Source organism: Rutilus rutilus (genome assembly GCF_951802725.1).
Source record: "Rutilus rutilus genome assembly, chromosome: 2".
Lineage (NCBI taxonomy): Eukaryota > Metazoa > Chordata > Actinopteri > Cypriniformes > Leuciscidae > Rutilus > Rutilus rutilus.
The window spans coordinates 34,782,128-34,808,436 of record NC_140210.1 but is presented as its reverse complement, the minus strand read 5'-3'; the positions used below and the strand labels follow the sequence as shown (position 1 = coordinate 34,808,436).

At 40.6% G+C, this 26,309-nt stretch overlaps 2 protein-coding genes across 17 annotated transcripts in view; one reads left to right on the top strand and one right to left on the bottom strand.

Annotated features, from left to right (window-relative positions):
* kdm2aa (lysine (K)-specific demethylase 2Aa) overlaps positions 1–3,125 on the top strand; it is a 28,533-nt gene extending 25,408 nt beyond the window's left edge. For all 15 annotated transcript variants that reach the window (XM_084389336.1, XM_084389343.1, XM_084389334.1 and 12 more), the window contains 4 exons: positions 289–452; positions 586–732; positions 828–1,043; positions 2,012–3,125. In XM_084389336.1, the coding sequence (XP_084245462.1) occupies positions 289–452; positions 586–732; positions 828–1,043; positions 2,012–2,193 (709 nt within the window). In that variant the 3' untranslated portion in view covers positions 2,194–3,125. The remainder of the gene's footprint in view (positions 1–288; positions 453–585; positions 733–827; positions 1,044–2,011) is intronic.
* Positions 3,126–6,177: 3,052 nt separating this feature from the next.
* Positions 6,178–26,043, bottom strand: tcirg1a (T cell immune regulator 1, ATPase H+ transporting V0 subunit a3a). 2 transcript variants are annotated; one of them, XM_084389467.1, is made up of 21 exons: positions 25,824–26,043; positions 24,681–24,803; positions 24,300–24,378; positions 23,969–24,117; positions 23,772–23,867; positions 23,625–23,686; positions 21,833–21,959; positions 21,658–21,740; positions 21,409–21,502; positions 20,156–20,368; positions 19,811–19,961; positions 19,528–19,667; positions 18,754–18,911; positions 16,552–16,642; positions 16,360–16,478; positions 16,023–16,236; positions 15,813–15,920; positions 14,736–14,828; positions 14,335–14,455; positions 14,074–14,245; positions 6,178–6,554 (listed from the first exon to the last, which is right to left on the bottom strand). In XM_084389467.1, the coding sequence occupies exons 2-21, from the start codon at positions 24,795–24,797 to the stop codon at positions 6,464–6,466; spliced, it is 2,478 nt and encodes an 825-aa protein (XP_084245593.1). In that variant the 5' UTR covers positions 24,798–24,803; positions 25,824–26,043; the 3' UTR covers positions 6,178–6,463. The 2 variants fall into 2 exon arrangements, with proteins under 2 accessions (XP_084245593.1, XP_084245594.1); XM_084389468.1 differs by having other exon boundaries at positions 24,300–24,351; positions 25,824–25,997.
* Between the last annotated feature and the right edge of the window lie 266 nt (positions 26,044–26,309).

Genomic DNA, 26,309 nt, shown 5'->3' with positions numbered 1-26,309 from the left:
TTTTGTTTTTTCAGATAAAAGGCCTGTTCTCTTTACGGCTAAATGAGCTAAAATATAAATTGCTTTGCACTACATCAAACCAAATGAATTCATTTTAATGTATTTTAGCTGTACGTTTTATTATGTTTATATATAGTTTATATAGCTGTCCATTCCGAATAAAAACAGGGTTGATTATTAGAAAGTGCATGCTCATATTTCTTAAAATAAAAGTAATCTATGGTTCTCTTGATCACTGGGTTGGTTTTGCTCTGATCAGTTGTTGTGGATCCTCCTCTCCTGCTGCAGGTGTTGTGATAAGCGCTTATGGACACGAATAGATCTGAGTCGCTGTCGGGCACTTACCCCCCAGGCTCTGTCAGCTGTCATTAAACGACAACCTGTGACACTTGACCTCTCCTGGACACCTGTATCAAAGAAACAGATTGCCTGGCTCATTCATCACCTTCCAAGTACAGTTTACTTTTACAGTCTCAACTCTGAAATTGCCTGACACTTTAATATGTACAGGAAACTGCTTAAAAATAAAAAGTGCACCACGATAAAGACTAAAATACTCTTTCTCCCTCTCTCTGTTTCTCACAGGTTTAAAAGATTTAATAATGTCAGGTTGTTCTTCATTATGCGTGTCAGCGTTAAGTTCACAGAGCTGTCCGGGTTTGCGAACACTTGACTTGTGTTGGGCCGTGGGCGTCAAAGATTCACAAATAAAAGACCTTATTGTGCTGCCAGGTGAGGCACTCATAATTACTATTACTGGGACTGTGTACAGCGTGAGTTGAAGTGAATCATTCACTCTTTCACCTTTACTTCCTCCTGTCACACAGGCAGTGAAAGTCGCAGTCGACTGAGAGGTTTGCTCACTCTGCGCTTGTCTGGTCTGGATATGAGTGACTCTACCCTTAAGATGATCGTCAGACATATGCCTTCACTGCGCCGGTTAGATTTGTCCCACTGCCAGGGGCTCACAGACCAGTCCATCAACCTGCTCACCGCTACTGGCTGCAACACTCGCAACACACTCAGACAGCTCAATCTTTCAGGTACCCCTGATCTCCTGATATTTGATTCCACATTTTTGTTTAGGTTTTCCTTGTGGTACCAATACAACACAACTGATTACTTGTAACTGGTGGTGCAAAAACAAAGTCTTATAATGTCTTAAATTCAGTTTCAGATCAAATTAAGGGGAGAAAGTTGTAAATATTTAAATTTAATCAAATAAATGTCAGCGCTACACATTTCAACATAAAAAAGCACTGCACTGTTGCAAGTAGCAATCAGTGAATGCGTGCATTATGCCAAGCGGTTGCTTATGATCTGCTGTTGATGAATTGTGACGATGTTTACTATGTTGTAATATGTTACGGTTGTAAGCATTCATATTTTATCTACCTCATCTTTTTGAATGAGCAGCTAGAAGTAGTTAAGCATAGACATTTCAAAATAATAATCATAAGTACTATGAAGGTACACTGTAACTGTTAGTGCTCTAGAGGTTAATAAACAAAACTGCATGCATCTTGCAGAAGAACATTGTAGCTGGAGCTCATATAAATTTTGTACATTCTGAACAAAAAATGTTACGTACTGTACCTTTGTCACGCATTATGCATATTACTTTTTTTTCTGGATATTTTTGGTTTCATAAACTCTATCTGGGATTTGAACAATGTAAGCTTTTTGTTTTTTAGCTTCTATGTGTGCTGCTCAGTCACAGGAAGGAAAGACAAAAAACAATTAATACATTCAGTATATAGGTTTTAATAGTATCGGCACAATAGTCCCTTTATTGCCATTCTACAGATTATGGATTATGCCATTATACAGATTACCTTTAATTTGTATGGTTTGCGGTATTTGCATATAAACCAATTTCAATACAAATGGATATATTGAATAAAACTCCTTATTTTTATTTTATTTTATTGCAGCTACCCTGTTTTGCATTTAAATGATTTATTTTGAGAGATTTTTTTAATGGGTTTTTTACTTTTCTCTGTCTCTCTAGGTTGTAATAAGTTGACAGATGCGTGTCTGTCCTATATGAAGCGATTATCGGCTCTGGCTCTGTTGGATCTGCGAGGCTGTAGGAATGTGACTCGGCACGGCTGTGAAAACTTCATCTCTGACCTGTCCTACTGCACCTTATTCTGTCTGACAGAGGACAAACTCATTCAGAGAATATCGTAACGTGCACACAAATACATACACACACACACACACACACACGCACATACATGCACACACAGTCTCCGCACAGCTCTGCTTAGTGAGCTCACGAGTGCTCCATCCCACTCAATACAGGCTGATCTAGCCTGAACAAGAGGATGAGGCTGAAGACAAGGACGGGTGGAAGGATATGGCTGCTGTTTTACAAAAAGGGTAAAAACAGGCTGACCGGGAAGAGGTCATTTTCAGTGAGGATTTTATTCCCACAAATCATGAGACCAATCCAGGCACATCCAGTGTGTGACTCGCTCTTCTTCTCTGGGCATTCAGCCTTATCCAAAGCGACTTCTTCAGAAGATGTTACTGATATGCTTGAAACTGAACTTCATAATCCAGTCTAAGTGGGATTTGGTGAGCGAGGAATTGAAGACTTGATCAGAGAATTCTGTCCTGGTGTTGACCACTGATGTTTTGACATGGATCTGTTGGCACGGATGATTTGGTGTCAATGATAAGCTGCGAGGAGGAAGAAAATGACAGGCATGGCACATCCTGATAGATCTCATCCGCCACAACTTGTTGATCAAAGAATGTAGTGGGCAGCACAGGGTGAATCTGAATCATAAAGACTTCGCATTATTGATCCAGATCGTTCACTCATGCTTTCTTAGCGACTATGTCTGAACGCAATTTTTGGTAGTTCAACCTCTCTGAAGGTTTTGCTGCCTGGATGTTTGTTGACACTTAACCCACCACACTAAGTTTTTACTCAGTCGTACCAAACTAAAATCACTCTTTATTTGTTTTCTTTCATCTGATGGTTTGTTCTTCTGCTTGCTGTCATCTCAAATGGCCAATTCACCAGCATTCTCCTGTCCTAGGAAGTGTTGCTCACAGTTAAGGCTAAAATGTTCATTTACCCTTGGAAAGCTATAATTTAAGTGCAACTTGTAATTTAAGTGCAACTTGTAGCAAAAAAAAAACAGCAATTACTTTCGGAGGACTTTTTTTTTTATTTTTTTTTTTTAATTGATGTTCATTTAGTTCAGTTTTTTTCATGAAAAAGATGGAAAAATAAAAAGTGAAAAGCAAAAAAGGTGTTTGATTTTTGTTTATACTGCCTTTCATCAGAATGCATAATTGTTATTAATGTATCAAGCTTACATCTAATTTTCACTGATGCGTAAAGTTTATCATGCAGCATAAAAGCTTTTCAAGATAGAAGTAAAGCCACAATAATTCAAATGAGTATTGGTCAACTGATTTGGATTTTTAATGGCCAGAGAACAGGGTGGCTGATCTACAATGGGGTCCAAAAGTCTGAAACCAATGTTGAAAATCTTGTATTTTATGCCTGGTAATATAGGGTTTTGAAAAATGTAAAGTGTTCATTTATGATATAAAATGCGTAGTGAAGCATACACAATTTTGTATTAAGGAAAGAAAATTAAATCATTTTCACTGGTCGTCTTAGACTTTTGGATTCTTCTGTACATTTACATGTATGCATTTTATCCAATAAATTGTATTCAGTGTTTAAACTTTTATCTCACAATATCAGTTGATATATGGATAATATATTAAATGTTTAGCTCTTGGGTATTTAACAGGGTTCGTACACATTTCTACCATTAAATTTCCATGACTTTTCCATGACTTTTCCATGACTTAAAGGTAAATATTCATGACATAATGTTCCATAAAACGTCTGTGTATACATGTAAAATAAGAATACAAATTTGGATTGTGACATTCCTAAAATTCACGGGCGGGGATGCGGGTGGATAATGAACTCCTTGCGGGCGGGTAACGTTAGCGGATGAAAAATGTGCTTGAAGAGCTCTTTTCCAAAACGCGATAAACGCCATTAAAAAAAAAAAAAAAAAGAGATTTTCCCTATTCACTGCTCCATCAACGTTTCATGCCAAATCGCTATATTTCCTTGTTTAAAATGTAGGCCACTGCAAGATGCAGTTTCTTTCCAAACCGCGAAGCGCCGACCTTTTAGCCTAAACGGATAAATCCTCTCGACTAATCAGAATTCGGTGAACGTTCGCTATGTTAACAGTCCTCAAAATGAGTCAAACTAATCTTATATTCTCTCTCTCTCTCTCAATTTTAATTGTTTATTAATAAACAAGTGTTTTCTATGTCGACTGCAAAGACGAAGTTGACTGACTCGCGATCTTCTTAGTAGTGAACACGCCAGAGAGAAATGCACATTTCATACGGATTAGGCTGCATCGTTTTATTTTGTTTTGAATGGTTCTGTTTAAAAGTAGAGATTTCTGTAGATAATAGATATAGGCCTATTTCAGTTTTGTTTAGGTCTGTGAGGCGAGTAGTCTACCTTTTACGCTGAGTTTCGGTTCATGGATGATAGCTTAAGCTCCAGTTCACTCCGGCGCCTCTGTGTCGTGATTAGCCTATCTATTTTCTGCAATTTACTTTTTATTTATTAAGCAATTGGTTAATGAAACATATTTTAAAATCAAGATACAATTAATACAAAACGAAATTCGTTTAGAAAGGCTTTGTGCTTTCTGTTTGAGGTCTCTGTGTAAGTTTTAAAGTCTTTTAGTGCCGCTTTCAGAGCACTCATTACCGTAATGGAGAACGGTCATGTAACATTGTTTTTTCCTCATAAATGCGAACACGGAAAATAAAAGACAAAAGACATTTTTTTAAAAGAAAAAAAAACATCCATATTAATTTGTATGTATTAAAAATGTTTAACAAAGAGGCAAAAAGTCATAAACAAAAATCTGAAAATTCGTCGATATATATTTTTTTTTTTTCCGCGCAGTATTTGGTGTAGCCTACAGTTCAAATTCAAATGTTGGTGTTCAACTTTGCGTTTTAAAAATAGCCTACTTACAACAACTCTTCATTTTTCGTTTTTCATTTGGGGGTTAAAGGAAAAACGAGTGGACACAAAAGAACACGGACCTTTTGGACAGAAAGAATACATGACAGCCAGGGTTCTTTATTAAATTCATAAAATAAACTATATATATAGGCTACTATATACTATATGTGCCGTTCGCATAAAAGGGTCTTTCCCTGACATTAATGCTTGGATAAGACACGTCTCCTTCCATTAATAATAATAATTTGTAGGCCGGTGGCTGAGATATAAACCTACTAAAGTCCTCCGTTGCCATGCTTTTTGGAATGACTGATCGCGAGAGGAAAAAATAAAGTTTTAGTCGCTTAACATCGGTTAATGGAAACGCCGTCATTTTGCAATAGTTATTTATCGATATTTAGAAGGAAAAAAAGTTTTGCTCAAATCTGTTATGGAAAGGCGCATACAGACGGTAGCTAAAGCTAATATGAAAACGCAAAGCAGCTTATCTTCATTTGAAGCACTGAGCTGAGGACAGCGACACAAGAGCCACACAGGTATGGCTACTTAGTCGCTGTCCTCAGTGCCGCAGAAAAGCGCTGAAACGGACATGAAGGGGAACCCATTTCTTTTGGCCCATCTTGTTTTCTGGAGGCCCACCTACAATCAAAATCCGCCGCAAGTGAGTCACGTGATTCGACTGATCACCCTAAAGAAAAAAGTATTGCAATTTGTTTCACCAATAATATTAATTAAACAAATTCAAGAACACAGATGTTTTGAAAAACAAATTTCCATGACTTTTCCAAAACTTTCTGAGTTTATTCATTTTCCAAAACTTTTCCAGGCCTGAAAATTGCCATTTTAAAATTCCATGATTTTTCAAGGTTTTTCATGACCGTACGAACCCTGATTTAATCTTTCTTTTCTCAGTGAGCATGTACAGATTTTAAATATTTGCTTCAACTTTTTCCTCAATAGGATTCTCCTAATGTCTTAATGTTAACTCTGCACAGCACCTTCACAGGCAAGAGTGCATTTGTTTTACTTTATTCTGGAGTTTTCTTTTGCATTTAGACAAAGAAAAAAGGTAAAACTTGATGTGAAGGGGTTGTGAATAACCACGATCTTGAGAAATGTGAATAATGTAATTTCTTAGTTACAAAAACCTTTATTAGTATTATTGTGCAGTTTGTAATTCATAAATCATGATCATGACGAGCAAAATTATTTCACCCAAGAATTCAAATTAGAGTCCAGTGAACATTCTTCCAAACATCTAATTTTGTTTTCCACAAAACAAAGGAATACAGATTTGGAACAACATGAGGGTGAGTAGATGACAGAATTTTCGTTTTAGTGAGTTAAAATCACCTTTTATTATTTATGCGATAATACATTCAGTTCAAAAATTAAGTATAAAACCATTTTTACAGGGAATATTTACATTTCCTCTAGATGCTGAATTGTGGCAAAGGAGAAAGGGTTGAACTTGTATCCAGATCCGCTGTAGAATTTGTTCTGAAACTCCACCCTGCATCAAACGGGAAATTAAATGTAAATTTGTACTCCAAATTAATTTAATTTCTTTCTCTCTCTCTCTCTCTCTCTCTCTCTCTGTCAACTGCACACACACCTCCAAAAATGAACACAACTAGAGTTTTTGTTTTGTTGTGTGATATTAGCTTAATTTGAAATATAACTTTCATGTTCGCATGGCAGAAACCAGAGTTTATCATTTGAAATGTTTAAATCAAGACAACACAAGGATCATGCAGTTTCAGGTCGGATTTAATTGCCTTGTTCGAATATGATATGAGTAAAAATATAAATATGTAATATAGTGCATATATTTAGCAAAATAATCCCATAGTTAGTTTACCTAGCTAATTAACATGCTGGGGCTTTCATTAGGTGGCACTGTTTACAAGCTGTAATATTGACCTTTTACTGCAGTTGAAACACTGATTGAGCGATTGATTACATGAGTTGTACTGTATCTTTCAACATACCGACTGACGTTCATTCGTGTTTATTTACTATTAACTAGTAGTAAAGATCTGTTAAGAGTAGTAAAGCTTGAACTGAGGCGCTACATTGATATCACACTAGCACCAAACCGGTATTTATTGTTTGAATTTCATAACTAACAGAATTTGAAAGCTGAGACTTTGTTTCACATCAAAATAATCTGTTCTGTCTTGTCTGTCGGTGCAGTGTCATCTTTGCTACGTGGTTCCCTAGAACTTCGACATGGATGTCGTATATGGGAACTTCCTCCCTTCTTTCACTTCTGCTGAAATCTTATGGGGTAACCCAATTGACGCAAAATATGCAAATACTGACAAGACCACCTGGCAGTATAAATTGCATGAACGCGCCAATTGCATCAGAATCTCTCTCTTCATGCTCAAATCAAGTGTGCTGCTATAAACTATCGACTAGAAAATCAACCTTGCCGTCGTTGAAGGTGCACCGAAGATACGTTACTGTCTTCAGCATCCGATGGCGACCATCTGCAATTTGTGCTCGGGCCCCATCGCGCAGCCCGACACGCACCTTTTTTGCATCGCCTGCATGGGCCTGGCTCACACCGAGTCAGCTCTCTCGGACGACCTCGCGTGCGATCTCTGCGCAGATATGCCCGTGAGAGCACTCAAGGCCAGACGAGACGTAGCTCGTGCAGCAGCAGTGGGTCCCGCCACCCCCGGGGACAGAGAACGGGACGCGGTAAGCTTCCTGGACGCTTCCTTCCACCCCCCTCGCAAAGTCGCGGACTTCATCTCTTTTGGAGCGAGCGTGGAAGACGACTCGATGTCCCTGTCGGCTTCGGAGAAAGACTGGGGATCTGAATCCGCCAAGCCAGAGGAGAGCCCTGCAGACCTCCAGGATCCTCAGTAAGATCTTCAGGATCCTCAGTAAGGCCGTGTCTGAGCTGGACCTCTCCTGGAGCGCTCCGGATGAGCCTACCAAGAGTAAGCTCGATTCGTGGTTCCTCAACTCGAGCCGCCGTCAGGCCGCATCGAAGAGGGGAACCCCCTTCTTCCCGGACGTGCACGACCACGTGGTAAAGTCGTGGGCTGCGCCCCAGTCGGCGCGCAACCTCGCCTCTACCCAGGCCATGTTCGCCCACGTTGACGACGCGGAGGCACATGAATATCTGCACATGCCTCCCGTGGAGGAGACCGTCGCCGCCCATCTCTGCCCGTCGACGCCTGCTCTGGGCTCGGACCGCCATCTGCCGTCTAAACCCTGCAGATTCACGGCCCATCAGGCTGACAAGGCCTACGGAGCGGCAGGAGAAGCGGTGTCCGCCCTCCACGCGATGGCCATCCTCCAAGTCCTGCAGGCTAAACTGCTGAAGTCTCTCGATGGCGCCGCCTCAGTCGACGCTGGCGTCATCCGAGACCTCCGCTCGGCGACGGACCTCGCCCTGATGGCGACCAAACGCTCCGCTCAGGCTGTCAGCTGCTCGATGGGCTTTCTCGTGGTCCTCCACAGACACCTGTGGCTCACCCTCTCTGACGTGAAGGAAGCAGACAGGAAGACACTGCTGAACGCATTTTCGGGGACGCCGTGGAGAAGGTGACGGAGCGCTACTCCGAAACCCAAAAGCGCGCGAAGGCTATGAGCCACGCCATCCCGTGCCGGGCAGCGCCACCTCAGCATCGCTCCCATTCATCGTCTGCCTCGCGTCGCCCACAACCCCCAACCAGTCAGCCAGGGGCACCCAGCGCCGAACCGGATGCTCACGCGGGACGGAGCGGGCAGTGGCAGGGGCCCGGGAGAAAGAGGCTGAACCAGCGGAGGAGTCCGCGCAGAGGGAAGGTCAGCGCGCCCCCCTCTGCTCCCAAGCAGTCATCCTGACAGCCCGGGCAAGAGGGAGAGAGAGTGCCAGGGAGGGCCTGCCCCCAAGCGCCGTGCTCTCATGTACCACGTCCCTCAGAGTTCCTCGCTGAGCGACGAGTGTTTAAATGTTGTCAATGTTGTTTGCTGTTCAAAAAACGAGAAATGTTCAATAAAGCATGCTACCACTTCACAAAAAGAGCTCTTTCCCCCTCTTGCACCTCACAACGTGTTTCCCGTCCTGCCCACGAGCAGCACAGGGTCACGGTTCATATCTATAAGGCCACCTCGCGGATGCGAGAGGTCCACAACCATTCACAGCCCACCGGCAGCGGCGATGACCACAGGTCTAGAAATGCGCCCGTTGAGTCACTTTCAAGCCGCGTGGGCGGCTATTCCGGGCATTTCACCGTGGGTAATGAACATAATTCGGCACGGGTATACACTTCAGTTCAAACGCAGACCACCCCGCTTCCTCGGCGTGATTCCGTCATTGACTTTGCCCCAAAACGCTCACGTCTTGAGACAGGAAGTTTGTGGCTTGCTCGAGAAAGGAGCGATAGAACCGGTTTCCCCGAACGAGAGGGAAAGCGGTTTCTACAGCCGCTACTTTGTAGTGCCGAAGAAAGGAGGAGGTCTCCGTCCTATACTCGATCTGAGACCTGTCAACAGAGCGCTCCACAAGCGCGCATTCAGGATGACGACGCTGAAGCAGATCCTGGCACAGGTTCGTCCCAGGCACTGGTTCGCTTCAGTGAACTTAAAGGATGCGTACTTTCATATCCAAATAGTGAAGCGTCACAGACGTTTCCTAAGATTCGCGTTCGAGAACACCGCGTACCAGTATTCGGTGCTTCCGTTTGGACTGGCTCTAGCCCCCCGCACATTTTCGAAATGTGTAGATGCGGCGCTTTCTCCCCTCAGGTCGAGCGGAATGCGCATTCTAAACTACCTGGATGACTGGCTGATTCTCACTCATTTGAAAGAAATGCTGCTCGGTCATGTGGAAGCTCTGCTTCGCCACCTGAATACGCTTGGAATGCGGGTAAACGTCCCGAAGAGTGTGCTCACACCGAGTCAAACCACTACATTTTTGGGGGTATGTTTGGATTCGGTGAGGATGCGAGCCTTCTTCAGCACAGAATGGATAGCGGGAGTTCACCGTCCACTCTGAAGGTGTATGTGGCTGCTATTGCAGCGTTTCGCTCCCTGGTCGACGGACAGTCGATCGGTAAGCATGCATCGGTGATTGGTTTCCTTAAGGGAGCTAGGAGATTATTCCCCGCGCGACTGCCTTCGGTGCCGCCGTGGGATTTGGCTTTGGTTTTGAAGGCTTTGTCTCTTCCTCCGTTCGAGCCCCTAGCCTCGATCGCGATCAAGGAGCTTTCCATGAAAACGGCTCTACTTCTCGCTTCGGCGAAGCGGGTCGGTGACTTACAGGCATTCTCGATAAACGATGACTGCATTCGCTTTGGACTGGGAGACTGTAATGTTACTCTTCGACCGAAACCAGAGTATGTCCCTAAGTCGCTCAATACCCCGTTCAGAGCGCAGACTGTTTCCCTGCCTGCCTTATCTGCTGAGCCGTCAGCCTCACGTGACGCTGATACTCAGAGTTCTGTTTGCCCGTTCAGAGCTTTACGGACGTACAGAGAGGCGGTATTAACATTAAGTGACATGGCATCTGACGCACAGAAGCCAATGGCACATGTCACTATGCGCATTGGCACATCCGGTGGCACATCCGGTCTTCATTGGCATGTGCCAGTGGATAGTGGCATGTGTCACTGACATTATTGGCATGTGCCACTGACATCGCGACACACGGACACTGACATGACACCTCACTGACACCGAGTCGCGGAACATGTCACCGTGTTGCGACACCTCCAGTAGTGACTGACAGATTAATCGAACACCTATAGCCAACTGACGTAATTGTGCCACAAAATCCTAAATAAATAGCCTAATTTTGTGATATTTAATATCAATTAAACGAATTAAAGTGCTTTAATATTTTAATAAAAACGTGTTATTTGTGTCACGTCTGTATTTGATTGGTATGTGTCACTGAATGTTTTGTGTAATTAAATCTATCATGGGTCACTAAGAATAACGCATTAACAGTCGCGTTACTGTAAACCTTTATTTTTGCGTGATGCTGCACAGACGCACGCCAGTGTCAGTATAAGTGAGTGTAACACTGGCCAGCGCAAGATTCTCATCTGTGGCTTAAATATTTCAAGTCCTTCCAAAAAGTGTAAAAAAAAATGAATTATTAAAAATCATATGTTTGTTAGGCTATGTATCAAACTAAGTGCAAAAAAAGTGCTCAGTGCAACAAACGTTCGGTCGCGCAGGACCTTCCTCAGTAACCTACCTTTAATATTTAAAAAATAATTGTATGGAATTATTCAATAAATAAAATACATTTTTGTTCTACAAATTAACGATGTGCATATGGTACACAATCTACATTATACTCCGGCAGACAGCTGCAGGTGTCACTACTGGAGGGGCCACAACATAAAGAGACATGTCAGTTTTAGTGACACAGGCCAACTGGCATGTGCCAGTGGATATTGGCATGTGTCACTAAAACGTGAGATGTGCCAATGGATTGTGTTATATGCCACTTGCATAACAATTTGCTTTATGCTGTCAAAAAATATGATTTATAACATCGCTAAGTTAATGTGTAGCCTACAACATACATAATTCGATACAATTATTTTGAAATATTAAAGCCACAGATGAGAATCTTGCGCTGGCCAGTGTTACACTCACTCTACTGACACCTACTGGCGTGTCGCGTGTGTCTGTGCAGCATCACGCAAAAATAAAGGTTTACAGTAACGGACGCGACTGTTAATACGTTGTAGTGACCCATGATTGATTTATTTCGTGTCTTTCCTAGAATGGGCAGTTTGTGACTTTCCGAGATAAACAACATAAAGTAGCACTCCTATTACAAAACATTCAGTGACACATACCAATCAAATACAGACGTGACACAAATAACACGTTTATTAAAATATTAATGCACTTTAATTCGTTTAATTGATATTTTAAATATCACAAAATTAGGCTATTGCTATAGGTGTTCGATTAATCTGTCAGTCACTACTGGAGGTGTCGCAACACGGTGACATGTTCCGCGACTCGGTGTCAGTGAGGTGTCATGTCAGTGTCCGTGTGTCGCGATGTCAGTGGCACATGCCAATAATGTCAGTGACACATGCCACTATCCACTGGCACATGCCAATGAAGACCGGATGTGCCACCGGATGTGCCAATGCGCATAGTGACATGTGCCATTGGCTTCTGTGCGTCAGATGCCATGTCACTTAATGTTAAAACTGCTACTGGACGTACATTACTTGCTTGGCCGCTTTTTCGGCAATCGGACCAGCTGTGTGTGTGCTTTGGCGGGTGTAACAAGGGACGGGGGGTCTCGAAGCAGAGGCTTGCTCACTGGATCATGGACGCTATTGTTTTGGCTTACGATCGCATGGGGGAGGAATGCCCCCTTAGCATCAAGGCCCATTCGACGAGAGCGGTTGCCTCTTCATGGGCTTGGGCCAAAGGTATGTCTATTCAGGATTTATGTCTCGTGGCTGGCTGGTCTTCTCAGAATACGTTCGCCAGATTTTACAAGTTGGATATACCCTCTGTAGCATCTCAAGTGCTTTCGGTGAGTTAAGCTTCCCTTATACACAGTTCACAGTTGTTCTACTCTGCGCATTGCTCATGAGTCATCATGTGTGTATACTGTGTTATGCTTAGTGCACTGTCGCCGCTATGCGTTGACTTGTTCTCTATCGAGTTGTGTTGCCCTGAATATGCTGTTAGTGCAACCTTCTCCCTATTATATTGCCTGGGATATGCAAATTCTAGCAGGGTCTAGATGAGCTTGCTATTGGGCAGCTTCGCCCTATCAGATGATCGCATTCCCAGAAGGGTGGCTATTGGTTGTGGGTTCTGTCAGTCTCAAGTGGTATGTTTAATGCTCCACGGCGGGATTCTATACAGTTCCCATATACAACATCCGTAATGTCGAAGTTCCGCCTTGATAGGGAACGTCTCCCCGGTTACTTTCGTAACCTCGATTCCCTGAAAGGCAGGGAACAAGACATTACGCTCGCTGCCGTGTTAGAAGATGTGCTTATTTGGCATCATTATGGTTTATAGCAGGTGTGAACAGTGATTGCAGATTATGTGAAGTAAATCTACGCATCCACGGAACAATCAGCGTCTTTGCACGGCTCTCAGCCCACCCTCTGTTCGTTGATTGGCCGGCTGTTTTGAGGCCGGAGAAAAACAGGGAGATAGGTCAATATCTCAGACTGAGAACAGAAGCGAACTGAAATTGAGCGGAAGTACGAAGTCTGACGTAGTCAGGCTATTGACTTGATTAACAACTATTAAATGGAGGTCGGGGTGGATTGCTATTAACCAGTAACGTTAATTTAATTAGAGAGACCTGAGACCATGTGCCCTTCTTGTCAATCACTGCGTCACATCCTCTACTACCACACAACACTACACCTATGGCAAGCCGTTTTAACATTTAATTCTTAATACGTATTAGTATCTATTTTCAGGCTACTAGTACTTATTTTTTAGATATTAGTATCTATTCCATTAAATACTATTCTTCACTGAAACTCAACCAATGGCTTTCTAGGAAATGAAGTGTTTATCTGCACTAAGTGTTTATCTTGCACCACAGCCTGATTTGAGAACTGCACTGGCCCTCAATCATAAAGCCCTGCAGAGAGTAGTGAGATCGGCCCAACGCATCATCGGAACCAAACTCCCTTCTCTTCAGGACATTTACACAGAGCACTGCCTTTGGAAGGTGAGGAAAATCCTCAAGGACCAAAGCCTGCTTCTCCCACGGAAATGGTACCGTAGTAGACTAATTGACTAGTCTGTGCAACCCCTAGTTTAGTGGTTCTCAACCTTTGTCCAAGACAATATTCGAAGGCCCTCCCATCTAAGCTGATATGTACCTCTGGTACTTTTGTTGTAATTCAAATAAATGAACTCAAAATATAATGTCAGTTTAATGCTGTTTTTTTTTTGTATTTTAATGAAGATGTTGTTAAAACTAAATTCAAATCATTTTAAGACCCTAGTGGGTCCCGACCCCCTGGTTGAGAACCACTACAATATTACGTTTATTTGTTGAGTGATTTTCTCACCAGTGCAGACGCAGGGCATGCAGGAAGGCTGACAGCCCCTCCATGACGAGCAAGATAGAGACAGTGAGCACGGCGAAGATGGAGAAGATGATTGACAGCACCACTGATCCCACATAGCCTTGCCACGAGAGTGAAATTCTCATCACCATCACCCAGAGAACCTCCGACAGCTCTAACACACACAAATACAGAACTAAGCACAACAATTTCACCTATAAGTGAACATGTAATACGTAATGATGCTTGTGAGAATTTGCATACGTGCATGCGCGAGGCTGAGGGCCCAAAGTCGAAGGTATGATGCAGTGTTGGAGATGCAGCCCAGGCAGTACTCTATGGTGTGGATGGCCTGGTGCATAAAAACCTCTGTCCAATCAAACTCCTGTAAAGTTAAAAAAGACAAGCATACAGTATTTCAGTAGTTCTGCTATAGAGGAATGGAAAATGAATGCTTTCAACTCTGAATCTACCGGAATGTTACTCTTTCACCTCTCTCTTTACATTTACATATATTTATTTGGCAGACGCTTTTATCCAAAGCGACTTGCGTTGCATTTCAAGGCACACATTTACATTCTGATTGAGCAGAATATCAGTTCTTTGACACTTCTAATGCTTAGCTTCATTTGAGGAATGATGTTATGATATTTAATTTTTCTGACCTGTTCCTCTGTTCCCCCTCCTCCCTCTAGGTCTCCCAGTTGAGCGTTTATAGAGCTGGTGTCTGTGACTAGGGGGTGCTGCTCCTCCTGTAACTGAAAAACAGGGTCAAGACCTTTCATCAGACACAGTATGGGAGAAACTGCAAGAACACTCACATTTCAGGTAAAAGAGCCACATGCCTCATTAGTAAGTACATCACCTGGTCTTTTTTTGCACCAGAATATGCTCATGCATAAGCTGCTAGACCAACCTGATTTTTTCCTTTTTATTTACACTACCGTTAAAAGTTCGTAATTGGTAAGATTTTTTTTTTTTGAAAGAATAAGAGACTTATGCTCAACCAGGCTGCATTTGATCAAATTATTGTTCAAAAATACAGTAAAATATTATTACAATTTAAGATAAATGTTTTCTATAAATATATTTTAAAAGGTAATTTATTCATGAATCACAAGTCACATGATCCTTCAGACATCATTCTAATATGATACAATTTAGGGTACATTTCACAATTTTCTTTACAAAAATCATATTTTATCCATTAATGGAAAGCATAATCTCACAAATATTTTTTGCACCCTATGTTTAAGTTTGTTTGAATTTGCCTTGATTATAGTTTTTGCAGTGTCTGCAACCCCCTGCAACTAAAAATGGTTTACCACAACACCACATGACCAAAGTCATATGGTTATTTTCTTTTGAGGTGGACATTTTGAACACAACATTGTAAAACCCCTGTACATTTTTTTCAGTATTTCATCTTAAATAACCAATTGCCAGAGAGTATATTAATGGACCGTCAACTCCGTTACATTGTATGGTACGTTATTATAGTTTGCTCTATTTTTATGATTTCAATTCACATATTTATTCAAATTTGAGATTAACCAGATCAAGAAAAGAACGTGGTTGGTCAGACAAAGCCTGGCATTAAAATTAAGAGTCAAAATGGTGAAGTTGTCAACAAAGTTACCTGTCAAATAAGTCACTCTATTAAGCCAAAGTATTAAATTCTTTAAAATATTTTTTTTCTTACATCAAAGACGCCAGAACAGCCTAATTTCACCTCTGCTTACCGTTCTCCTGTTATTCCTGTGCTTGAAGTACAGGTAAAGCGGTTTTCCAAGTAACAGCACCGGAACTGCTAGCAGTGCCAAACACAATAATACTCTCTGCACTGTCACCTAAACAGAGGGACAGGATGTGTATGTATTTGTCACAGCAGTAAAACTGTAGTACGATATAAAACATGTTACAAGAATCAGTGTATACTGAATGAATCTCACCTGTCCTGGATAAAGTGGTGGGTTGTCTGGGTTCTCACCAAACACAAACATGTCAATGAAGTGGATCAGGATGCTGGGAGCGCGGTCTGAATCCTGAGGTCCAAACGCAATCCATTTAAACACCACCATGAAGACAAGGTACCCAAAAAGACACAGCATGAACACTAGCTCTGGAATCAACACCAGAAACATGCTGCTCACATCCCCTGTGTACCTGAGGAGAAAGTGTCACATTAAAAGGATAAGAAAACATAAAGGAATCCACATAAAACCAGAATAGATCAGAAGTATAAAGCAAGTAATGGTAGACCAAAATGAATCCTACTTTATGACTCACATGTAGTTGAAGAAGGATAAGCAGATTCCAAAAGTCATATGGATGACCCCGATGATGACGGACATCTTCATCTTATAGGAGTTGAGGAAGGTGAGGTGGTTACTGGCAAGGCTCCAGATCTAAGAACCAGGAAACGAGATACAGTCAAACCCAAACCTCACAGTAAGCTAGACACAAGCGGGATTTGATTACCGGGTCAATGCCGAACGGATATGGTCCCTGGAATACTCCAGTTACGTTTGGATCCAAAGTGAGGTACTGGTTGCTCCTCAGAGTTTCATCACTGAACCAGCCCAGAAGAAAGAAGACAAAAGTGAGTGTAAAATGAGAGCACATAGGCAAGCTGAAATGATGGATAATTGATCAGGTTCACAGAGTCAAAGTGCAAAATTCACGGACAAAAAAGGTCCATTGTCTACTGTCAAATGTGTAGAGCTGTACAGCACAGCTCACTGTATCAGTAGCCAATGAGTTCGCTGATACTGAATATTTCTGAGATTTGGATGAGTGAGATTCGCGTGTTTTGTTATTGTATCCGCAGCTGGTGTAAAGGATCGGCCCCCTTCTGAACAGAGCCGGGAGCAGCAGCTCATTTGCATTTAAAGGGACACACAAAAACGTCGCGTTTTTGCTCACACCCAAAAAGGGGCAACTTTGACTAGCTATAATGAATGATCTGGGGTAGCCTGGGTGCCAGCCCGAACCCCGCCCACAATATTTTTTGGTCGGGAAGTTCGGTCTGGACTCGCTCCGTTGAGGAGCTATTATGCCCGAACAAAAATTGTTCGGACCAATCAAATTGTCAGGGCGGGCTTTATACGATGATGGACAGATGAGCAATGCAACGTAATCGTCCACGTCACCAAAGAGCGCTTGATTTGAATTAGTTTACAACAAAGACGACTGCTGCTGGAGAATTGAGATTTCACGAGTTCACATTTACAAATAAGTCAGATAGAATAAATGCGTTTATAAGATTTCACACAAATAAGTCGATAGAATAAATGCGTATATGACGTGCTGTCCGAGGAGAGGGCTGTGGGCTCGGTAGCCATGCTCCCCCGTATTCCTGGTTGTGAGAGAACAAGACAAGAGTGAGGATTCGGGGTGGTGGAGGGATGCTGAAAAACTGTCAAGGAGTGTTAGGTAAGTTGACAGAGTGAATATGCTTCCTCATGCTGATAGATAGGGTAACGTTAGACATGGTATTGTTTGATGACAAGTTTATATTGGATTGATTATTTGTACGTGCTCCTCCCGAACTTTGTTTATGAAACATCATGTGTAGATTCCGCCATCGCGTCTGTTATATCGACAGCGCATTCATTTTAAAAGAGGAACAGAGAGCCGCGACATTTTGTTGGTTGAAAATATGAATGAAGAACATGCGTCATTTACTCCGTTGCTCTGATTGGTTGTAGGTCTATCCAATTGAGTGCAGAGTTTTTTTTTTTCCTGGTTTGGTTGAGACACGCCCCATAATCAAATCTCTATGGAAAAGTATCAGACTCACATTCTGACTAGAATTGAGTATGACGACGTCAGGCTAGATCTGGGGGGTATTTTGAGCTGAAATTTCACAGACACATTCTGTGAAAAGGGGCATTTATCACATTTAAGAAACCCTCCACCTTCCCTAGCTCCACCTGTTTAGATCTGCTACGGGTAATTCATGTACGCTATATTGTACAGCAGCAGCATGTCTTACTTGCTTGTAGTAGCTTGTCATGTATATATTGGCAGTAGCAAGTCCTGTACTTGCTCTGCAGCAGCAGCGTAGCAGATCTACTCCGCCAAGACCGAACATATCAACATTGTCATATCCATTACCATACCAGACAAACACTCAGAGAGTTGTCATGACAGAACTATTGAAATGACTGGATTTTGCCCGTGAAAATTCGCAGAACAATGATAAATGTGACCGCACCTTATCACTCTAGTAAAGAGTCTGATTCCTTTCATTGACCACCTTATAAAGGGAAGGAAATCCTGAACTTCCTGACAAATATTTCCACATTCTCTCTTGGTTCTTCTGTGGTTTGATGTACTCTATGTATTTTTGTGGTGATCAAGACATACCTAGAGCTCATCAAATATAGTAAATGGAAGTTCTTTATGTCTTAATGCTTTTATTAACTATTTTGGTTGAGAGGACTTTCAGTGGATTGACAGATGGTCTTATGGGTTTGGAACGACATTAGTGCGAGTAAATAATGAATTAGGAAACTGACTAACAAGGAACTAAGCCAGTATAGTCTTTCTCTACAAAAAAAGCTATTGAACATGTCCACCATTATTGAAAGATACCCTTGTCCTTAGAGCAGTTAAATCTTTTAGTTAAAATGTACCTTATATTTAACCTTTGCCTAGGATGTAATAGTGTGTGTGTACCTCCAGTTATAGTGCTGAATCATGGGTTTGAGGTGCCAGCCAGAGGAAAGAGGACTGAGTCCCTTACTGAAGCACTCATTATAAACAGCACCAGTATAGATGGAGAACAACCCCATCAGAAGGATCAGATACCTCCCACCAAACATCATACGCCAAATCTAAAAGAGACGCACAGAAAAAACTAACAAACTAGTTCTGTACAAACCTAAAGTACATTACAGAAAATGAAGAAGAAAAATTAGGCAGACGGATACACTACTGTTTAAATTTTGGGGTCAATAAGAATTATTTTGTTTAAATTTAAGACTTTTGTACAGCAAAGATGCATTCAAATTATTAAAAGTGACAGTAAAGACATTTATAATGTTACAATTTTTTTTTTTATGTTTAATTTAATTTAATGCTCTTCTTTTTAACTTTCTATTCATCAAAAAAAAAAAATATATATATCAAAGCAGCACAACTGTAGTAATGATAACAAGAGAAGTTTCTTAAGCACTAAATCTACATATTAGAATGATTTGTGAACATTATCTTAAATTGTAATAATATTTCAGAATATTACTGTTTTTACTGTAGTTTTGATCAAATAAATGCAGCCTTGGTGAGCACAATACTAACTTTTGAACAGTAGTGTAAAATCTCAAAGCTGAAAGAACCTAGAAAGTTCTTTAAAATAAAGAGATTCGTATAGTATGTTCTATTTAAATGCCTTTTTCAGTCTTGATGGCAGCTGTAAAGATTATGATATGTACTGTGTAAAATTAAAGAAACCTCATTAGTGCTATTCCTCATCTTAGGGTCTCTCTCCTCCAGAACCATCCACAGGGCAGCCATTGTCATGAGTAAACCATGACCAACATCTCCAAACATCACCGCAAACAGGAAGGGAAAAGTAATGATGGTGTACACAGCTGAGAAGGGAACACACACACACACACACACACACATCTCAAGCAACAACCTCTCTCAGATGGACCTTTCTACCAACAACAATAATACTCAGTTAAATGCAACTTTAGGTAACAATGTCCACGTGACGGTGTGCGTGTGTTACCTGGATTAACCTCTCTGTAACTGGCCACACCATAAGCATCCACAATGTTCTGGAAGCTGGACGTGAATGCGTTGGTGTTAAAGAGTGTTGGAGGAGATGTGGGTGCAGGTAAACGATTGTAGAAGGAGTCTACACTGCTACCGCTTTTTCTCTAAGAAATAAAAAAGACAATAATACGCTATTGTTGTGAGATTCACTGCTTTGAATGAGCGACCTTCGGTCCACTATTATATTACTTAGCCATCTAAAAAAGTGTGCACCACAATACTTCTTTTAATACCTAAAAATCAACATTTGACATCTGTGTGATGTATTTCGTGTGAAACAATTTGCTAAATTTCTCACCGTTCCTTCTATCAGAGCGCTCTGGAGCAGAAGCAGTTTGGCCACAGGGCACCAGGCTTCTGCGATGAGACACTTGTCCGTGACTGAAGGGCTGCAGAGGTTAAGGACCGTCTGCACAGCTTTACACTTCTGCACTCGTATCTTCCACTGTGGCATCTGACACACGCAGCGAGACAGCAGCTGCTGCATATACTGCTCCGTCTGAGACAGCACCTGCAGACAGACAAAGGTGAAGTTAGAGAGTGGACCTGAAACTATTTGAACAACATTTTATTATTATTTCGGTCACACTTTAGATTAGGGTCCATTTCTCACTATTTTCTCAACTTTTGCCTCAATAAACTCCTATATAATGCTTATTAATAGTTAGTAAGGTAGTTGTTAAGTTTAGATATTTGGTAGGATCGAGCGATGTAGAATATGGTCATGCAGAATAAGGCATTAATATGTGCTTTATAACACTTAATAAAGAGCCAATATCCTAGTAATATGGATGCTAATAAGCAACTAGTTAATAGTTAGAATTGGATCCTAAACTAAAGTATAACCATTATTTCTTTACTTTTTTTAAGAACGTACTGTGCACGATTCGTCAGTTTTATTTAAGTTTTTTTAATGTTTGTGTAAGTCTCTTATAAGGCTGTATTTATTTGATCAAAAATACAGTAATATTGTGAAATAATAAAACTGTTTTCTATTTTAATACATTTTTAAATGCTATTTATTCCTGTGATGCAAAGCTGAATTTTCAGCAGCCATTATTCAACTCTTTAGTGTCACATGATCCTTCAGAAATCATTTATATATGCTGATTTGCTGCTCAAGAAACATTTCTTATCATTAGCAATGTTGGACACAGCTGTGCTGCTTAATATTTTTATGGAAACCATTGAAATATATACTTTTTTTTTTTGTAATAATGTAAAAGTCTTAACTGTTACTTTGGATCAATTAAATGCATCCTTGCTGAATGGTAGTGTATAATAATTTTTTCTAGTTGAATATCCTGTTTCACTTGGAAATACATCAGATTATGAAAGATAAGTTAACTTATAATGTGCAATGTTTTGTTTAAAAAATGTATGCTTGTACCATTTTCTTTAAAATTAGTACCACTTGATATTTTGTTATCTAATGTAATGAAGTTCATACATTTTAAGTATGAACGTTCTAAATACTTTACACTGTATTCTCTTATTTCAAAGAGAATGTAATTATACAAAATAAAAGGATAAAAGGAACATTTCAGTCACCGTTTTGATATCTACTATCCTGCTTTCCAGCCCCTGAAGTATTACTTCTCTCTCCTCCAAGTCCTCTGGATACACAAAGGTGTGAGTGTGGAAACTATGAATAGAGAGATCCAGAATAGATATTACTCATGTATAAATGGAAAAGATGGGGATGGGGGGATGGGGGTTACTGAAATAAGAATAATGTGATGATATGAAAGTGTGCTATAGTAAGCTATAATTAAATTTATATATAAGCTATGAATGTACCAATCACAGATCTTCTTTACTTTCTGTCCAATCTGCTCTCCCCAAAAAGAGATCACAAAGACAGTCCACTGAACCATCTCTCCCTGTGAGCAGGAAAAACATATCATGTGTATGGCCAATTGACATTTTCATCAAAATGAGTTATCTGATTTATTTTAATGTAACACTCTCTTACAGTGTCTGGCACTTCCAGCCTCTCCTCCATCTCCCAGAAGTCTACAATGATATAACCACGACAGGCCCGCCATAGCAGTCTCTCAAACGATGGAACCTTCCATGGATGAACCACACCAGCGACAAAGCTTTGTAGGAAAAATGTGAATAACTTTAGTGTCTTGTTACATATGTGTTCACATTTGAAATGTGGAAATAATATTACAACTTATTCCCAAAAGATGCGCTCACATTAACGTTGGTCTGTGAAATTTTGCAGGCAAATTCTAGTCATTTTAAGTGGAATCCACTCGATTTCCCCGTGCAGATTTCGTTCATGTTCACGCAAATTTGCCGCACTGACCAGCAGAAAGCTACTTGTTTTGAAAGCGAAACTAAATTTCACTAATGTCATGTCACTTTACTCCAGTCACATTTACTGTCGTTTGATAAAATTCCACTGGGATAAAATGCAGTAATTCCAATAGCAATCCATGTATTTGGGTGTTTCTTGTGAGGACGAAAAAGGTCCCCACTCAGATTTCACTCATGTTTAAGTTGGTCACCCAACTTCGCTGCGCTGACCAACAGAAAGCCACTTGTTTGAAAGTGACTTCTGTACAAGCAGTGCTTCATAAATCCCTAGGCTATTTACAATACAGTGGACCTTTTTTGTGTGCAAAATTTTGCTAATAAGACCGCGCCTTAACACACAGTGTTTCCCAACCTTGTTCCTGGAGGCACACTAATGCTGCCTTCACGTGCTATGGAAAAGATGATATTTTCCACTTGTGAACTGGTATTTACCAGTGTGTTGTGTTCAAGTGCTTTTGTTGTCGTAATGTAGTACCCGCAAGGTCTGTGTCAGTAGAGTATCTTTTTTTTCTTTACAAAAAAAAAAAAAACGTAAATGTGGTGCTTTCTGATGATTAAAACATAATTAATAATAAATAAAAAAAAAACATGACATAAAATGATTAAATATGAACCAATGAAATTGTGGTGAAGTTGAAAATTGGGTGTTAACGCATTATATTACAATCGTTAATGACACAGCATTGTATAGGCTACAAAAACTATCCGCTAACAGTATTCACAACCCTGTCTATGTTCACAACTCTTACGTTGCTCTCCGCCATTTTGAAAAGGTCAAAGGTTATCTCATCTCGGCAACTCGTGCATCAAAATATTCTACGAGTTGCCCAGTGGAAAATACCACATGAGGGGGTGTTCATGTGCATTTTCCATGTCGGCTTTTGGTATTTACCATAATTACCATAGCACGTGAAGGCACCATTACACTCCACATTTTCGAACTCTTCCTAATCAAACACACCTGATTCAACTCATCAGCTCATTGGTACAGACTCCAAGACCAGAAATATATTAGTCAGATTAGGGAGACATCCAAAATCCTTGTGTGCCTCCAAGAATATTAGGAAACACTGCCTTAACATTTACATTTTCATCTCTGACTAGATTGCTAAGACAGGCATCACTATAATAATGATAGCTATGTTAAGATGTGGTCACATTAGTGATATTTCAGCAAAAATTTGAGGGCAAAAAAATGGTCCAGTGTCTTCAGTCAATAGTGTAGAGATGTATAAAGCACAACTCACTTTTAAACCAAACAGCTTTTTGAGTTCACGAGACCAACTTAAACGCGAGTGAAATCTGCATGGGGAAATTAATCACCCTTGCGTGAAATTCTTAAACATGCGGATTCCTATTGAAATGACTGGATTTCGCTCAAGAAATTATACCGAGCAACAGTAAATGTGACTGCACCTTTAGATGGATATTGTCCTCACCTCAAGCGCATATCTTGTCTGCTGTCCAATAGCGCTGTGGTCTCAAGAGTTGGAGGTGGAACCTTTAAAGACATTGAGAAGGTTTGGTGAATATCTGAGAGAGATCTCTTGGAGGTAAGCATGCTAAAAGCTGGATTTTTTTTATACCAGTGAGGTTGGTAGTAAAATGCTCTGCTTCAGGACCCCTCTGTACTGGCTGAGCTGGATCAGCTGGTTATGTAGACTATCCCTGTTCCTTGACACCTAAATGCAAACTGGGTCAAGATCACCACTTGCACTAAATGTTTATCATGGAACACAAGATATTCATGATTTCTAAGCCTATTTCTCTTTCCTTCTCTCACCTCTTTGAGTTCTCTGGCAAGTCTCTCGCTCTCCTCCTCAATGGAGAGCAGCTCTCTTGGCTGTGGGGCTGATGGGATTGGCGTGACCGTGGGTAGAAGCCCTTTCAGAGGAGGATAGAGAGAACGACTGATCTCTTGCTCCAGGTATTCTAAGGAATAAGGGTAGGGGAAACGTGTTGAGAATGAACACAATCAGGCTACAAAGATTATGCTACAACTCTTTGATAGATAATGAGAGTGCCTTAAAATAAAAAAGTGACTGAAATAACTATATAATACTTGCTGTAGGGGTAGCTGGTCACTGAAAGGTAAATATTTACTGGTTACATACTGAAAGTTTTCTCCAGCTCCTCGCATCTTCTCACTTCGGAAACAAACTTCCTCTGAAAGGCATTCACATTTGGGTTCAACTGAGAAAATTGGGTTAAAGAGAGACAGAACAAGAGGGATAAAGAGTTTGTAATACTGTGAAATTCTATTACGAAGTTGAAACATTTGTACTGCTTAATATTTTTGTGGAAACCTTGACCTTTTTTTCAGGATTCTTTGATGAAAATAAAGTTCAGCATTTATTTAAAATAGAAATCTTTTGTAACAATGTAAATTTACTTTTGATTAATTTAACGCATCCTAGCTGATTAAAAGTATTGATTAAAAAGATATCTTACTGACCTCAAACTTTTGAATGCTATAATGTATCCATTAAACTCACATCTCTGAATTCGACTAAGCCCAACTCCCCAAGCTCACTGACGCAGTTGTAAGCCGAACCTGCCTGGAGGAAAAGCTGGACCAGACACATCTCCTCACTTCGGAAGAGGCTTCCCATGGTAGCCTGAAATAATGCATACAAATCTCAACAATAAGCAATACAATGTTAACAGTACAAAAATGTAAGTAACTGAGAGATAAGCACTTCCATATCTTGCAAATGATGAGTGTGCTTACAGTGTGACAATGAAAATAAAGGCCATTATTGGGCATAGCGGCTACTTATTTAATAGGGTAGCTTGTGCTTTTCCTAATTTTGATCCAAAAAAAGGATTGTACACTGAAGCTTTGCATGTGACAGTAGTTAGATGGTAATCTAATTGAGATTTCATAGGGGATTCACCGTACCCATGTGATGATTACCCTCGTGAAAGAGAAACAGAACCTCAATTAGAGTCATCTGAAACTCATCTGAGATAAGGCCCCTGTGATCAGTAACTTACTTTATTACACATTATAAGAGAAATAGCAGAATGAAATGGATCTTATTGATAGAACCAGGATCCTATTTAAAAAAAAAAAAAAAAACGGTTCTTTTGATTGTGTCAGCAATTAAAATATAAAACTATACTAAATGCTATGGAAATATGAATGCTCATAAAGATTTGTTTAGCATTGAATGATCATTTATATACGCTTTATAAACAAGTACGTTAGCTACACAACGGTATTGCAGCAAAGGCATTTCCTCGCTTTTACCAGACAAGTAAAGCTGTGCAAAGAGACCCCTTAATTGTTTTCTAGGACAGTGTAAACAGTGGTATAAGTATTTGCAGTGACCATTTTACACATTTAATCAAAATATGGTGTGGTTTTGTGAGAATTATTGGAATTATTCGAGTCTGTCGAAAAGCAGGCGTAATGCAGTCTGGTGGCAGTGTCCCGTTACTGCAGCATATGGCGTAACAACATAAACAAAACCCGACGACAGAAATGGGACATCACAGTGAACTAAACAAACGCGATTCATTTGCCTTTGAATATGTTTAAATAATACGCAGTATTTACACTTGATGGTTTCAATGAGGAGCTCTGTTTTACACATTAGTTCAATTCAAATGCGCATTAAAACTGCCGATCTTACCGTATGAGAGACAAGGATCGATAAATCCAAGGCGATCGATGTTGGGAAAATGAATTATCCACAATTCGATCTCATGGTCGGTTGTATTGTGAGGCTCTGCGATGTAGGCTAAACAGCGGATCTTTGAGCTCGTAGCCGCTCATTACTCCAGCTCTAGTCATTGCCATGTGATTCAGCCAATGAATTAGAACTATACCGTAACAACACACAAGCCAAGAGCACATGCACGCATGGCCGTGGGAAGTAGGGGTGCTGCATGTGCTGCAGCACCCCCGTTGGAAAATGCAGACATTACAGCACTCTCTGACAGATGCAAATAAATAAACGTATTAAAATTTTTTTTTTATTTTTTCCTGTTTGTTATTAACCTAAGAAGTTTATGCACGAGGAGGTTTTGAGTACAACTAAATAATTATTGACCCTTTCGCACGTACGTACGATCACACCGGTGTTATCAGTCTAGGCTGGTCCCAGTGCATGACGTGA

Coding starts and splice junctions, on each gene's coding strand:
- tcirg1a (XM_084389467.1), bottom strand. CDS start 24,797: ATGGGAAGCCTCTTCCGAAGTGAGGAGATGTGTCTGGTCCAGCTTTTC. Junction 24,118..24,299: donor GGAGCTGGAGAAAACTTTCA/GTATGTAACCAG, acceptor CTTATTCCTTAG/AATACCTGGAGCAAGAGATC. Junction 21,503..21,657: donor GTAAAGAAGATCTGTGATTG/GTACATTCATAG, acceptor CTCTATTCATAG/TTTCCACACTCACACCTTTG.